Genomic DNA, 16,688 nt, shown 5'->3' on the forward strand with positions numbered 1-16,688 from the left:
TACTGTACATTGCTGTAGTCGTTCAAGTTTTTACTAAACTGGAGGTGGGAGAATGAATAGCAAATTCGATTGCTTTGTATCAACTAGCGGTTTAATAGCGGCAGTCAGTATCATATACAAAGGCAGTAGTAGTCCAGATTCTTTTTTACGTTTAAATTGAAACACAGTAACGCAGTTAACTCGCGGAAGTATCCATTAAATTTATTGCTCATAGTAATTGTTTAATTAAAATGTCCAGTGTTTATAAAATTTAAATTGTGAAAGTGTCTGTGGTGTCGTTAAGTGTTGAGTGTTCAGTGCTAGTGTAAAGTGTTGCGAATTGCTGATGCTGATGACTTCCAAGTTCCTGAGCAAAATCATCTGGCATCGTCTGGTGGGAAATAGCAGTTAAGTGACGTTTTTTAGCTGCAATACACTTGGAGCAATTTAAATTAAATCTCCAAGTGTATTAGGACACCCTTCTGCATATTATTTCCCCACCAAGGTTTGTTCAAACACTCAAGTGTTTTTTTCTTTATTTTTTTAAATATTTTTCTATCATACTCTGCCGCCATTTTATTTTGACGTACGATTTTTAGTTTTCTCCAATTTCTAATAATTTATTTTTCAAATTTTTAAATTTACTGCGCAAGTAATAAGAATAATTAATAAGGGTGCATTCCGAAATGTGCTACGCTACAGCTGCACGCAGCGCATTTCCGAATCTACATAGTGAGACAACGTTAAAATGTCATAAAGATGTCGTTTGAAAAGAGAAGAAAAATTTTTTCGATTAAGACCCGATTCGAATTTTTTATTAGTTACTGGTCTTAGGACTGGATTGGCTTTGTAATTTCCACATAGCGTTTGATAAACGGCCCAGATTTAGGCCAGAAATGAGTGTCAGGCAAACTCGCCATGGTAACCAAGTGATCAGTAAATGCCTAGAACTTAACTTGGGTCCAGTTATGGTAAATAACCATCGGTCTTTATGTTGCCATTGCAGAGTTGGTGTGCTTCCTGACAGTATAGCACGTAGCCAATGGTTTCTGGCTCTAACTTAGTAAAATTCGATTTTTAAAAATTTAAAGTTTAATAGATAGATGAAAAAAATTAAAATATTAAATTTGAATGTGACAGTAGGAACTTTAAAAATTAAAAATCTAAAATAAAAATAATGAATAATTAATAATTGATTTAATAGTTATTTATATTATAAAAATACTCATACAGTAATAATTAAGTTAATAAAGTAGTATTATAGCGATGTTAAACAATAATAAAATTAATAAATCCTAATTGACCCACACCAAATGTTCAATCAGGCGTAGAGGCCTTTGACTTGACAATGATAATAATTATTATTATATTATTTACAAATCTCTTTTTCTTTTGCAATGATCTATTCGATATTATTAATTAACAATACTATATATAATATATTATATGTATCTGTGTATATATATGTTGTCTCTATTTAAAAAAAAATCGGACGTTTAAATAAAAGTTATTGATAATTCCGCAAAAGAAATATTATTTAAACTCAGTGGCATTAAGTTTCAACAAATTTACACACATTTATTTATCTACATAACAAATTAATAATATTTATTTATTTGATCTCGTTTTAAAAAACATTTTTGTCATTCGCTTCAACAAGTTGACCGGGACATTGAAAAAAAAAAATGATTTCATATATTTTATATACATGTCATTACTACAAGTACCATTAATACATTTCTTAGTGCTACTATTAATAATTAATTAATTAATATTTATATATTAATGATAAATAAATTTGAGCAGATTATTTTTTTTTAAATTATTTTTCTTGTGTTCTATTAGAGAAAAAAAAATAACGTAATGATAATTATTATTATTGAATACTGTGCCTACATATATTTTTTTTTTTTTTTAAAGTAAAAAATAAAAAAAATAATTGGATCGTCGTTTTTATTTTTAAAATAATTTTCTTTGGCAGGCATTCTGTACAATCGAACACAGTTTTTATTAATATATTCAATTAATTAATAAATTAACTAACTAAATAATTAATAGCAAGTTTTAACGAATGTGCCCAGATTAAATATTTTATTTATATACATAAATAAGACCGTCATATAAATTTTTAAATTCAAACTATACTTTGTATTTATTTGTTTAATATAAATATTTATTTTAAAACGGTCTTATAAAATTTTAGTATAAATTATTATACTAAATTTGTCAATTCATTAACATTAATAAATTATTTAAAACTTTATCGTTATTTTAAAATAAGGCAATTTTATTACAATATTATTTATCCTCATATAAATATATATACATACATTTATATATTTAAAAGAGATATTCATAAATTTAAATTGCGGTAATTTATTAGTCTAGTCAAATTACCAGATTCGACTAGTATTATAATGTCTAGTCTCGAGTCTAAAACGACAAAAGTAACCAGTTATCTTTCAATATATACTTTTTTTCATCAATACATAATTATCTATCGTACAACCTTATTAATCTTTTTAAAAAAATACCCGCTTTCTCTCTCCATCTCTTTAACCTCTTCCTCAATCATTCACACGTCACATCATTCAATTAAATTAAATATAATTAATCATTTTTTATCTAAAAAAATATTTCGATCAATCAGCAATTCAATTAATCAATTAATTAATTTATTCATTAATCAACAGTAGAGTTGACTTAATTTGTTAATAACTATCTAATGTTAAACTTCGTTAACTACTTTAAATTAACATCGCACATTCTAAACTACGCATACTTAAAAAACAAATATTAATTTAATATTTATAAAGAAATACAAATTTTATTTTCAATGTCCCGATGGTTTGATGTTAAATATTAATATTTATTTCTTCGAGGATCGATTTAAATTTTAAATCAATCGCTCAATTTTCGAGTTATTTTTTTTTTAAATTATTAGAACTATTTCATACGATCGATTACGAAATCCCCGACTCTAACTAAGCAATTTTGATATGGACTCTCGGCTAATGATTCTGCTAATCTTTTAGCTTCTTCGCAATGTTTTTTAGCTAAAAATCTCGTCTGGTCTAGCCCCTGTGACTTGTGTACTAATTCAAAAGCTTTCTCTACGTCTCCTGGCTCTTGGAATCGGCGCATTATCATTGGATTTAATTCTGGATACTAAAACAAATTAAAAAATTTCATTAATACTTTTTTTAGTTTGATTTTAATAATTTTTTTAATTAAAAAAAAATGCGCGGGAATTTTAAAATTAAATTTTAATTTAAAAAAATCAAGTCAATAATTTTGCAATTTAAATGTTTGAATTTAAATAAAATTTTTTTTAAATTTATTAGAATCAGACTTTTTTCGTAAAAAAAATTTAAAAGAAAAATAATAATAATGTTTTTTTTTTTTTTTTTTAAATAAATAATTAAATAACTTACTCTTTCACATGCAAAAAGTACAGGCGCAGTAGCAAGACCAAGTTTTAAGTCAGCCGCTGTTGGCTTACCCATTGTCGCTGTTGATGATACGAAATCTAATAAATCATCAACTAATTGAAATGCCAGACCAATATTTCTACCATATTGGAAAGCTACATCTGATAATTTTTCATCGGCACCTCCCAACATCGCGACCTATAATTTAAAAAAATAAATTCAACTTCTCCGTTTCATTCAAAATATTTTATTACTTATGATAATTAATTGCCAATGTAAATTTACATTTTCAATTAAAAGTTATTTAAAGAACGTTTTAATTTTTATTGAAATTATTAAAAAAAAAAAATTATTAATTTTAGTAGAAATATTAATTAATGATAAATAAAAACTTACAGCTTTGGCAGAATTAGCGATCAAACTCGCAGTTTTTCTATACGTTTTCGTGAGGTAGTGCGCGAATCGTTCATTTTCTGTTTCTTTAGACCCCAATTGCATAAACTCTCCTTGTACCAAGTCCGTAACGACCTATCAGACATAAAAAAAAAAATTACAGAATTAATAATCACTGGGTATTAAAATAATTAGGAATTATTTATTCTCGTATGTACGTAAACTATTATTGTTATTAAAAAAATATAAAATATGGTATGAGTAAAAATAAGTCAAGGACTAGATTAAAATCATAATTGTTGTAAAAATAATAATAATTAATAATAAACAAATTTGAATGGAAGTTAAAAGAGAATCAATGATGTAATTAATTAAATAAAAAATATATATGTATATATATATATATATATATATATATATATATATATATTGTGTTGATACCTGACTGAGAGTAAGCGTAACTTCATCATTCCTCAATCTCGCTATCATCATTGAGGCCACTGCAAGAATAAAATCACCTGCCATTGTTACCTGTAACAATATAAAAATATTTATTTTTTAGTTTCTAGTTTAGTAAATTAGGTCATGATTTTTTTTTTGACATAATTATTAATATTTATATTTATTATTTTTAAATTTTAAATTTAAGAGTGAGGTTTTTAAAATTAAGGAAGTTGTTGCGGTGACTATTTAATACCTTGACGTTAAATTTTAATATTTTATACTTACCTTTCACCAAATATATATATATATATATATATATATATATATATATATATATATATATATGTATATATATATATTTATTTATTTCTTAATAATTTATTTTTATAAAAATCTAGAGTCAAAAGTTGGTGAAATAAACCCTTGGGGTAAAATGAGAGGCATTATATAAATTACAACTTTAAGGGGTAAGATGAGTCTCAAATTTAAAAAAAAAAAATATGGTATTAAGGGTTAACGCGGGAAATATGAGCCCATGTGGACTAAGCAAAATTTTCTATGCGGGTCAGCAGGAAAAATATTCAAAGTAACAGACTGAGTTTTTTATTATTTTATTTTCGTAATTTTTTTTTTTTTTATTTAAAAATTATAAATATTTTTGGAATATAACATATATAGGAAGTTGCACTTTTAGTTTATGAAAAAAAAAAAAAAAATATTTTAGAAAAATGCACCTGTAGCTTTTTTGATTTTCTACGTGCGCATTTTTTAGTTTTATTTTTTTCAGTAATTGAATTGTTGAAAAAAAAATACGAAATTTTTAATTGTCAGTTAACTTCGGGATCATAAGTTAAGAGTCAGTTCAAAATTTTCGGAGTTTTTTTTTTCAAAAATTCAATTTAAAATAAAAAAAAATTAAAAATATGCACATGTAGAAAATTAAAAAATCTGTGAGTGCGATTTTTTTAAATATTTTTTTTTTATAATTTATCGTTTTAAAAAAATCCAAAAACTAAAAATTTTTAGGATCCTGAAGTCAGCCGAGGTTTAATAATTTTTGGATTTTTTTAGACAGTAAATTATAAAAAAAAAAATATTTTCAAAAATTACACCTGTAGTTTTTTTTATTTTCCATGTGCGCATTTTTTGTTTTATTTTTTTTTGTAATAGGAATGACGGCTTTTGGAAGTTGACTTAAATTTTGTTGCATGCTTTTATTTAAAAATACAACCGTTCATTCAGTAGTAATGCTTTCATTCACTTGCTCACTTATATTTATTTGTAAAGTGAGAAAAAAAATCAATAGAGATTTTTTTTTCAGACTCACTTTGCCCCCTTTTAATAATTTAAAAAATGAATATATATAAATATATATAAAGGTGTTTGTAGTATGAATATTAGCGTTAGCGGATAAATTTTTGCGGCAAGACTATTATTTACGATCCATTGTAGGCTTTAAGAGTTAGTGAAGTTAAGAGTCGAGTCGAGTCGAGTTGAAAATTCTAGTCATGATTATTTACATAGCCTAAGAACTTTCAACAAAGACCAGACGAAAAAATTACTTATTTTTTATACATTAACGGCTTTGCTCATCATTCAAAATGCATCGACACTCGGGTCGTTCAAATGCCCATAGAGAAAATTACTTGACTATTTTCTCTTCGCTTGTTAATTTATTGAGTATCATTTACCTAAGTGACAATATTGTAGTTTATGCTGTATTTTAACAAATAAATAGTTATTAATTATCATATTTATTTTAATTTAATACCAATAATGTGTTGGAATTATTTTAATTTATAAAAAATTTTCAGAAATTTGTTTTTTAAAATACAGCCATAAATATTTATTTTATGGGAAAAATCAATCAGTACTTTTTTGTACACGGAAAAAATAGGATGTTAAAAATTAATAAATAATAGTAAAAAGGGGAATCTGTTATCAATAATTAGTACTATTATGTGCTTAATGCAAAGTAGTTTACTAATTTTCGTAGATTCCTAAAAATTACTATCAATTATTTCAAAAAGTAAATAAATATTATTACTTTTAGGTATAATACGTGACTTATTAGTGAAAGTTAATTAATTTATGGCATAATCTATTAAAAAATAATGATTGGTCAAATTAAGAATTGCTATCTTAGATACTGATTTTTCCAGTCGAAAATGACCAAAGTTACAAACTTTTATTTTATAAATTCGATATCACTGATCAATTATTAGCGTAAAATATCATTTATTCATCATTATAAATTAATTTACAATATACATAAATCGAATAAGTGGCAAATAATAAAATGAAAAATTAGTATACTAGATACTGATTTTTTCTCATAAAAATACCGAAAATTTCAAACTCTTATTTTATAAATTCTATCCCATTGACTAATAATTAATATAAAATGTCATTTATTCGTTATTATAAATTAATTTATTGTGTACATATATCGAATAAGTAGTAAATAATAACATGAAAAATTCGTATACTAGATCTTTATATATTAATATGTACGTTTACTAATTTTTCGGTTCCTCATTTTTAAAATTTTTCTGTTTATTTGAATAGTAATAACTGTAGGTACTAATATATCGATTCTTTTTCATATTAATTTTAATATATGAAATTACAAATTTTGCTCTTGTATGTGTATCAAATTTTAATATAAATAATAGCCATTTTGTAATATATATTATGATCCTGGTTTGATATTAGTATCGAATATACCAATTTTAAGTCGGAAATAAACTACAAACTATTAAAATTTTGAGTATCATTTTTTTCCGTGTAGATAATTTTACAAGCTACAAAAAAGGTATCAATGATATTTCTCATTTTTGCAGTATTTCGGCAGATATATTTATTTCAAAGTCGCAGGTGGAATTTAAGTAAAAATTTCGGAGTTTCAAAATCTTTTAGGGTGAAAAATATGAATTTAAAAAAAAAACAGTAATGGAATTTTTTTTTAGGTAATTCAAGAGCTAAAAAAATATTGCAATAACTTTTTGATATTAAAAATATTTAAATTACAAAATATCAATAATTGAGGCAGTAAATTTCTTCATGACACTCCCGGTTATTAAATAGAAAGAAATTAATTTATTTTATTTTTAAAAAATATATAAATTTCCATGGATTATTTAACTCGGATGAATTAGTACAATTTACGAAATACATAATATAAGTTATGTCGAGTTGTCCAACAAGTATTTAAATTAAATATATATTTATCTTATACTTTTCTACACTTTATTACTTAAATTTTATTTTATTTCCATATACCGTTTTTTTTTTACCATTCAAAGTTCCGTTGGTTAAAATAATTATTACAATTATTCCTACTATTATTATTCATTATTTAATAATTTATATTTAATGATCAATTAAGATTAAAAAACAACTCACGATAGTTTTAAATTTATTGTGTCACTAATTCCCCTTTAATAATTTATCGAATTGATAAATGGGTTTGTCATTATATTTATTTATATTTTTAAATGTTCGTGTCGTTGTCCTTGTGATTTACACATCCTTATCGTTAAATATTATGTATATATATAAATATATATTGAAGCAAAAGTACAGTTATTTAGCGTCATGTTAATAATTATTATTACACAATTTATTAGATACTTGATTACAAATTTTAAACTCTTGATATTTTTTACAACCGCTGTCATAAAAAATATCCGCGAAAAAAAATATTCTGAAATATTTCGGACCAATAAAAAATTATTAATGCATTAATTAAATTTTTTTTTTTAATGACAATTTGGTAATAAAAGGAAAATTTTATCACGCGATAGAAATTTCATTACGAAAACTAATTATTTTTATTGTTATTAATGTTATTATGTGCGAAAGTCGGTACTAGTATGAAAACATAATTGATGTAAGCATAAATAATTGGTTTAATAATTTTGCTATAAAAATAGTTAAGGAAAAATTGAATTAGTGATGGAAAATAATAACAAAATTAATGGATCCTAGTTGACTGGCAAATGTCCAGGTGTAGAGGCCTTTGACTTGATACTAATAATAATAATTATTATATTATTTACAAATCTCTTTTTCTTTTACAATGATCTTTTCGATATTATTAATTAACAATACTATATATAATATATTATATGTATCTGTGGATATATATATTGTCTCTATTTGAAAAAAAATCGTACGTTTAAATAAAAGTTATTGATAATTCCGCAAAAGAAATATTATTTAAACTCAGTGGCATTAAGTTTCAACAAATTTACAGACATTTATTTATCTACATAACAAATTAATAATATTTATTTATTTGATCTCGTTTTAAAAAACATTTTTGTCATTCGCTTCAACAAGTTGACCGGGACATTGAAAAAAAAAACAATGATTTCATATATTTTATATACATGTCATTACTACAAGTACCATTAATACATTTCTTAGTGCTACTATTAATAATTAATTAATTAATATTTATATATTAATGATAAATAAATTTGAGCAGATTATTTTTTTTTTAATTATTTTTCTTGTGTTCTATTAGAGAAAAAAAAAATAACGTAATGATAATTATTATTATTGAATACTGTGCCTACATATATTTTTTTTTTTTTTTAAAGTAAAAAATAAAAAAAATAATTGGATCGTCGTTTTTATTTTTAAAATAATTTTCTTTGGCAGGCATTCTGTACAATCGAACACAGTTTTTATTAATATATTCAATTAATTAATAAATTAACTAACTAAATAATTAATAGCAAGTTTTAACGAATGTGCCCAGATTAAATATTTTATTTATATACATAAATAAGACCGTCATATAAATTTTTAAATTCAAACTATACCTTGTATTTATTTTTTCATATAAATGATAAGATCTTGATTTTTTTGAAATTTTCATCTCGCAATAGAAAATTTTATAATAAAAAATATTTATTGTGTAGCTGATATTATTTTTATTATTATCAATATGATCATACTTTCAGAACCGTTTAATTTGTAGATTTATTACAGATAATCATTTAAGAGCTTTAATAGTTATATCTCGTAAAGACCTTCCATTTCTATAAAATACGATGTTGATACCAAGTAAAATGACTTTTACAAGTTAAATGTATGACGCAAACTTTAAAGCTATTATTCATTATAGTCACGACGTGATAGTATCGGGAAAGTAGGAAATGGAATTTGAGTCGAAGAAAAATATTTTTTTCACGGTCCGTTGTTCGATTGCTAAATTTTAGTAATTAATTTTTTTCTTTAGCTACTAATTTACTTGACAGTGTATTGTCATTATAATTGATAATGAACGTGTTTGCTGATTGATAGCTTAGACAAATAATTATTTTAAAAATTAATATCCGTGAGCTGATTGCTGCTTAAGCTCATGCTCATAATTATGCTAACGAATAAAACAGTTGTCATCAAAATTAACCGAGCGATGGCATTTAAATGAACGTTCAAAATTTATTAACAGTAAATATTGTGAAATAATTTTAAAATAAGATTGAGACGTTTGTCTTGATTAAGACATCTGTATCCTGCAAAGACGTGAAAGTATTTGTTGGTTTTATGAATTAAATGCTCTTAACTCTTACCCTGTGGTTAAATATGAATGAGCTGTGATGTCATTAATGAAAATTTTATTTTTTTTAAATTCCCTTGACATTTAATTATTTTTTTTTAAATTACGCGCCATTTTTTTTTACTAAAAAAAAAAGACCGCAGTCAGGATTCGAACCCGGGACCTTCGTTGCCCGTAATTACTTTCGCGCCTTCGACAAATTTTGACGCTGCCGTCCATCTTACGGCTGACAAATAAGTGAATTTAATTTTAAATAGAATTTCAAAATGAATAGAATAGATTCTGAACGAATTATTTTATAACAGGAGACTCTTTTTTAAAATAAAAATTTTACGAAAGTTGAATTTCTTTCCATAAAATCGTTAACGTTTTTTAAATTTTAATTATGAAAAGATAAAATGAAATTATGGGCATGTACTTTCGTGGGATACTTTCGTGGTGGTCAAGAAAGTGCGTTTGTGCGTGCATCTTATTAGCCTCTTTACCGTGCGTCATATTATTGATTACGATTGGGAGCGAGAGCTTCATTCCAAAGTTTCTTTAATCGTATTCAAATTTGATTTACTTAGTCCTCGTTATAATAATACTAATGACAATAAAATGTACTGTATATAATTTATAACTATAGTTATTTAAATGATACATAAATAAATGAATATAATAAATTTCATACCTTTTTTTGACTCCATTTAACGTTAACGGAATCTTTTCCTCGGCGATAGTCCGATTGATCAATCACATCGTCATGAATTAATGATGCGCCATGAATCATCTCTGCTATCAACGCGACTTGTCGTTGTGATGGCAAGAGATCACTTAAAAAAATTTAATTTTATTATTATTATTATTATTATTGTTGTTATTGCTACTATTATCATTATTGAATGGGAAAACGGGTATGAGATACAAAAAAAAAAAAAAGAGCATATATTTGAGATTTTTTTTTCAGAGTAGCTTCTTTATTAAAATTTTTAAAATTTGTGACATGATTAAGCATCATTCCAAGAATGTTCTGCTAAATTTTCATGAAAAAATATGGAAAAATAAACCAGTGGTAGTGGGGAGAGACGAGTCACCTCAAAAAAAAGTTTCCATGCCGTAGGCAAGATAACTCAAGACTGTCTCACTTGAAATCAAAAAACCAAAAAGATTTCTTTGGTACATAAAAATCAGAGTTTTTTTATTGCACCTTTACCAAAAATTCAAAAATGAATATTTTGTTTATTCCTTTGTTCAAATCCGTCAAACTTATGTACTAAAGAAATCTTTTTAGTTTTTTGATTTAAGACGAAGTAGTCATGAGTTATCCTGCCTACGGCATGGAAACTTTTTTTTTGAGGTGACTCGTCTCTCCCCACTACCACCGGCTTATTTTTCATTATTTTCTTATGAAAATTTCGCAGAATATTTTTTGAATGATGCTTAATAATGTCACAAATTTTAAAAATTTTAATAAAGAAGGTACTCTGAAAAAAAAAAAAATCTGAAAACCGCTTATACAATTTCTTGTATCAATACCGAGATTCGTACCCAAGTATTTCAAAGTCGACCTTCGTCATATTACATCAGTTCAAAAGTATATTGTGTGGCAAGAAATGAAAGGAACCGATTTCAGACAAAAGTGAGGTTAGCTGAAGCTAAAAGCGAGGGCGGCCATTACAAGTTTGAAATTGTCTTTCATTTCGTGTCACTCAATATTTTTCGTAATGTAACTTTTTATTACTCGAAGAATATTATTATTGAAATAACTTTTAATTTATCGGATCAGTTAATAATAATATAAATCAGTTAGAATTATAAATAACTGACAATAAAAATAATTTATTATCATGTGTAACAGTAATGAGTAATTGTTATTTATTAACTCTATTGAGTAATTTAAATAAATTTTAATAGCCAATAATTCATTTTTCATATATTTAATAATAAAATAATTGTTAATAAATATAGTTTTGTCATTCATTAAAATTAAAATATATATATTAATAATAATAATATATGAACTTTTATTATTTAAAATTTTTCATTTTTATTATTATAAAAAAAAAAAAACAAAGAGTCAAGTCTAATAACTATTTGTAGTTATTGAAAATAAATAAATATATATGTATGAATGGATAGTTAAAAGTAAAATGTTTATAAAGCAAAAGTCATATGCACTTACTTTCTTTCCTTGTGGTAATTGATGGCTCGTGCCATAAGTATTGCTGCCATTGGTCTCAAAGCCTTTCCCTGCCCATCAAAGTAGTACGTTGCTATTTCTTGTAATTCTGTAACTGTTGTGTTTCTGATGAGCTCCTAAACATAAAAAAAAAACACACAGTATTAAATACTTATATTATTATCCAATAATTCAAATTATTTCGACAAAAATTAAAAAAAAATAGTATACTTTAAAATTGAAATTGTGCCTGAACTATTGAATTTACATACAAAGTCACCTGATAATTTTTTGTAGACAATTTCATTTCCTATAAAATTTTATTCATATATATTTTTCATATTTTCAATAATTAAGCCAGAATTTTAAATTTAAAAACGTCGATTATTAATCGAATTTGGTCAGCGTTAATTACTAACTATGGACTTTAAATTGAAATTGTGAATTATTTATCAACAATACGATAAAAATGGATAGAAATGAATTTGTAGAGGACGAAATTCTTGACAAAAAAGTATTCTTTACATTTTTTCGTAGACTCAGTAATTTAAAAGTTATTTTAATTTTAAACAAATATGTTTTTTTAAATTTTTATAAAAATAATGAGATGACCTTGACTCAATTTTTTACAACAAAGAAAAAATAATCGGAGAAAATTATCCAGTCTGGTACTCCATGAAATTACATTCTATCTCTAATATATAAGTGGAGATTCTGAGGTCATTAATGTTTTGAAATTCATATAAATAAATAAGTGGATAAATATATGTATGCGTAAAGGAGCAATGCCGGATGTTTAGCGACACCCTTTTAAATCGTACACACATTGCGCAAAAAAGTCGCTTTGGTTACAGTGTGCGTGTGTGTAGCAATTTACAACTCACGTTTGTTCTCATTACCTCATAAGTTAAACGTTTCGAGACAACCTTACCGATCATTTCATTTTTTTGTTATACATTTTTTGTAACAAATAAATATATATTTTTTTTTATTGTCATACGACAATGTAAGATGCGGAATGACTTTTTTGGAATGAGAATTTAAGTGACGCAAAGGGTTCATTTGAATTCTGGACAGGTTATTGAAAGTCGTTATTGGCGCATTACCAACTTTTATGTTCATGTTTAGATATATCAAAATATATATAATTTTTGTGGGGTTCATGGGTTAAGGGGGACCACTAGTGTTAAATTTTCAAAATATCAATTTGTTTTTTCACATATTCCGATAGTCTATACCTTCAAAGATACATTTTTCAAAATTACTGCAGTTATCTCGAAAACAAATCATCTGATTGATTTGATTTGAATCACAACTTATATATATATATATATTTCTACATACCATGAATCTTCAGTTTTTCAATCGAATTATAAATGTAATTTTGGCGGGTCAGTAATCATTAAATTTTCGCGCGAAATTTGAATTTTTTTTTAAAACTCCGCCATTTTGTTAAATTTGAATTTTTTTCTTAGCCCGAGGGTCATGGTACGGAAAACACCTTTTAGTTTAATAAACTTTTTGGTTTTTTGGATTTCCGATAATGTGAAGGTTGTTATCACTACAGAGGAGGGGGGGGGGCTTTTTTTTTTTTTAAAAGTTACGCAGTCGTTCATTGGTAATTTTATGAGAAATTTACATACAAATTTTTTTTACACAAGAACGGGGTAAGATGAACATTGGGATAAAATAATAAATTAAAAGAACTGATGACAAGTTTTTAAAATTATTTTTTTTTAGTGAATTTTTAATTATAATGAGCAGTGACTATTTTTTGTGTAATTTAAAAAAATATTTATCTGGGATAAAATAGTGATAAATTTTTAAGTTTAACATGTGGGATAAATTAACAAAAATATGCAATTTTTAGTTTGAGATTTAGGTAACTGGTAATTTAATTTGAATTATCATAAATATTTAAATATCGGAATACTTAAAGCCTTTATCGAATGATGAACTTTAGATACGCGGAAACTGACTTGACCGTGTGTATTATAGAGTTTGTTGAGTCGGTGCAATTAAATAAAAGCTTTTTTTTATTTTAAAAATATCCTGCCAGCAAAACTATTTACTTTATTTTATAAATATATTTAAATATTTAAATAGCAAACAAAGTCTTTAGTTACTGGGAGGTTGAATAATAATAAAATTGACCAGTTGTTATCATTAAGCACAAATTACCCATTATTGTCCGGTGGTTAAACGTAATTATACTCGAGTGTGTTAGTAATGTCTTTACCATCTCTCAAAGTCTCTAATTAAAAATAATATTTAATAATTATTTATTTTTGTTTTCGTAAAATAAATAAATAACGTCAGCACATCGGCTCAGATATTTAAACTTAAATATTTTTTTATAAATAATATCATTTAAAAGATATATATTTAAATATTGTCTGTCAAAGCACCAGGATAGTTTTAACGTTTAATAAATAGTGTCAAGTGTTTTTTAATAGCTTAATTAAAACATTACTCCTCTGAAATTTAATTAATTATCAATTAATGAAAGAGATAAGCTCAACTTGTATGATTCTTAAAACTCAAATACTGATTTCAAATATTTAAAAAAATTTATTCCCTGTAAAGATTATTGAATAATTGTAAAAATAAAATAAATAATTAATAAGAGGAGTAATGAGTGTATACGTGATATAATGATAGATACGCTAGCTATAGTCGTGAACAAATATATTAGATGAATAAATAATTGATGGATGATGATAATGATGATCATGATAAATCTGTTAGTGTAATATAATAATGATGATAATAATGGTGAGGTAAAGTGGTGAATGAGGAGGTCAGGGCCGGCGGACAGTGACTCTTACAAGCTTTGCGTGACTCGGCGCAAACGAGACAGGTGCTTTCTACACTAGCTATTCTCTACGCGTGAACGATTGAACGACCGTGAGTATAAAAATCTAACTTAAATATATATGTATATATATATAGAGATATATATGTATATATGTATATATTTGCACATGGAGTATGATCTAGAACTTAAACTTTCGCTGAAGAGAGCCGACAATAAGAAAACGTTACAATGTGATTCAGTGAAATCTTTTTTTTTTTTTTTTTTTTTAATGTTAATAACATTTTATATATTTTTTTGTACAGTATTCCGTAAAAAAATTGTTGAAAAAAGGTTGAATATTTTAAACTTTAAAGGGCAAGACAACCACGAACTTTTTTTGAACGTTTTTCAAAGTCGTAGACGTTTTTCAAAAAAAAAAAGTCAATGAATATTTTGATATTAATATATGATAAAAAAAAGTTTAGGGTTCAAAATCGAAATACTGAAGTTAGCCGGCTTCTAATAATTTTTGGATTTTTTTTTTAGAGTAAATTATGTAAAAAAAAATTGAAAAAATTACATCTGTAGTTTTATAAATTTTCTACATGTACATATTTTTTTGTGATTGATTTGTTTAAAAAAAATCCGAGAATTGTTAATTGTCTGCTAACTTTAGGATCATTTTAAAATCAAATTTTTCACAGGAAAAAAATTATGAAATATAGGATTTTTAATAATCAAAAAAAGTTTACAAAAAAAGTCTAAAAACGTTAATTTAAAGTATGAAGTCCAATTGTTTTTTTTTTTTTATTTTTCAAAGTTTGAAAATTGTCTGAAAAAAGTGTCATTGTATCGCGTTTTGAAGTTTAGAACAGTCACCACTTTTTCAAAAATTTTTTTTACACATGATAGTATAAATATAAATATACTCACCCGTCGTATGTCATCATATACATATTTAAGATCATCTTCTATCAATCGATACGGATCTAAATGTACGTCAGGTAATGATCCAGGCTGTTGTGTTTGTATCGAACTCATAGCACGTGGTGTCGTAATACTTTGATCTCGGGTTCTTTCGTTTCGTTGCTGTCACAAAAAAAATAAGATAAATTTATAATTATTTATTACTCATCTATAAAAAATTATAAATTATAATTTTACAATTATTGATAACCAGTCACAAAATTTTGTAATTTTATTTACGATAATTAATTAAATTATTAATTATTTATTTAATTATTTAATATACATATATATATACTATCGTTACCAAAAATATATTATTTATCAAAAATAAATATTTATTTCAAGGTAAATGTTCTATTACACACAGACTAAAAAAAATTATAAAAAAAAAAAGGTTCAAAAATTAAAATAAATATTTGTCTTCATTTTTTTAGCCGACAAATTCAAGATAAACTTCGATTGAAGTTATAATGGATTTTTAAAATTCAAATAAATTAAATTTTATTTTGTAATATTCAAATGAAGTATAAAAACCTTGAAGGAAAAAGATTTTTATCAATTTAATAGATTACATTTTGAAGTAATCAATTAAAATATAAATTTAATTTATTTCTATATATTTAATTATTTAATATATATATATATATATATACTATCGTTACCAAAAATATATTATTTATCAAAAATAAATATTTATTTCAAGGTAAATGTTCTATTACACACAGACTAAAAAAAATTATAAAAAAAAAAAGGTTCAAAAATTAAAATAAATATTTGTCTTCATTTTTTTAGCCGACAAATTCAAGATAAACTTCGATTGAAGTTATAATGGATTTTTAAAATTCAAATAAATTAAATTTTATTTTGTAATATTCAAATGAAGTATAAAAACCTTGAAGGAAAAAGATTTTTATCAATTTAATAGATTACATTTTGAAGTAA

General features: G+C 24.6%; 1 protein-coding gene across 1 annotated transcript in view; it reads right to left on the minus strand.

Annotated features, from left to right (window-relative positions):
* Positions 1–1,171: 1,171 nt before the first annotated feature.
* The window catches only part of LOC103579348 (all trans-polyprenyl-diphosphate synthase PDSS1), a 30,006-nt gene continuing 14,489 nt past the window's right edge, over positions 1,172–16,688 (minus strand). The window contains exons 4-10 of the mRNA XM_014444662.2: positions 15,711–15,866; positions 11,984–12,117; positions 10,493–10,634; positions 4,245–4,334; positions 3,807–3,938; positions 3,414–3,608; positions 1,172–3,147 (exon numbers count right to left, since the gene is read on the minus strand). Of these exons, the coding sequence (XP_014300148.1) occupies positions 2,926–3,147; positions 3,414–3,608; positions 3,807–3,938; positions 4,245–4,334; positions 10,493–10,634; positions 11,984–12,117; positions 15,711–15,866 (1,071 nt within the window). The 3' untranslated portion in view covers positions 1,172–2,925. The remainder of the gene's footprint in view (positions 3,148–3,413; positions 3,609–3,806; positions 3,939–4,244; positions 4,335–10,492; positions 10,635–11,983; positions 12,118–15,710; positions 15,867–16,688) is intronic.

The sequence above is a fragment of the Microplitis demolitor genome, chromosome 5 (genome assembly GCF_026212275.2).
Source record: "Microplitis demolitor isolate Queensland-Clemson2020A chromosome 5, iyMicDemo2.1a, whole genome shotgun sequence".
NCBI classification, from domain to species: domain Eukaryota; kingdom Metazoa; phylum Arthropoda; class Insecta; order Hymenoptera; family Braconidae; genus Microplitis; species Microplitis demolitor.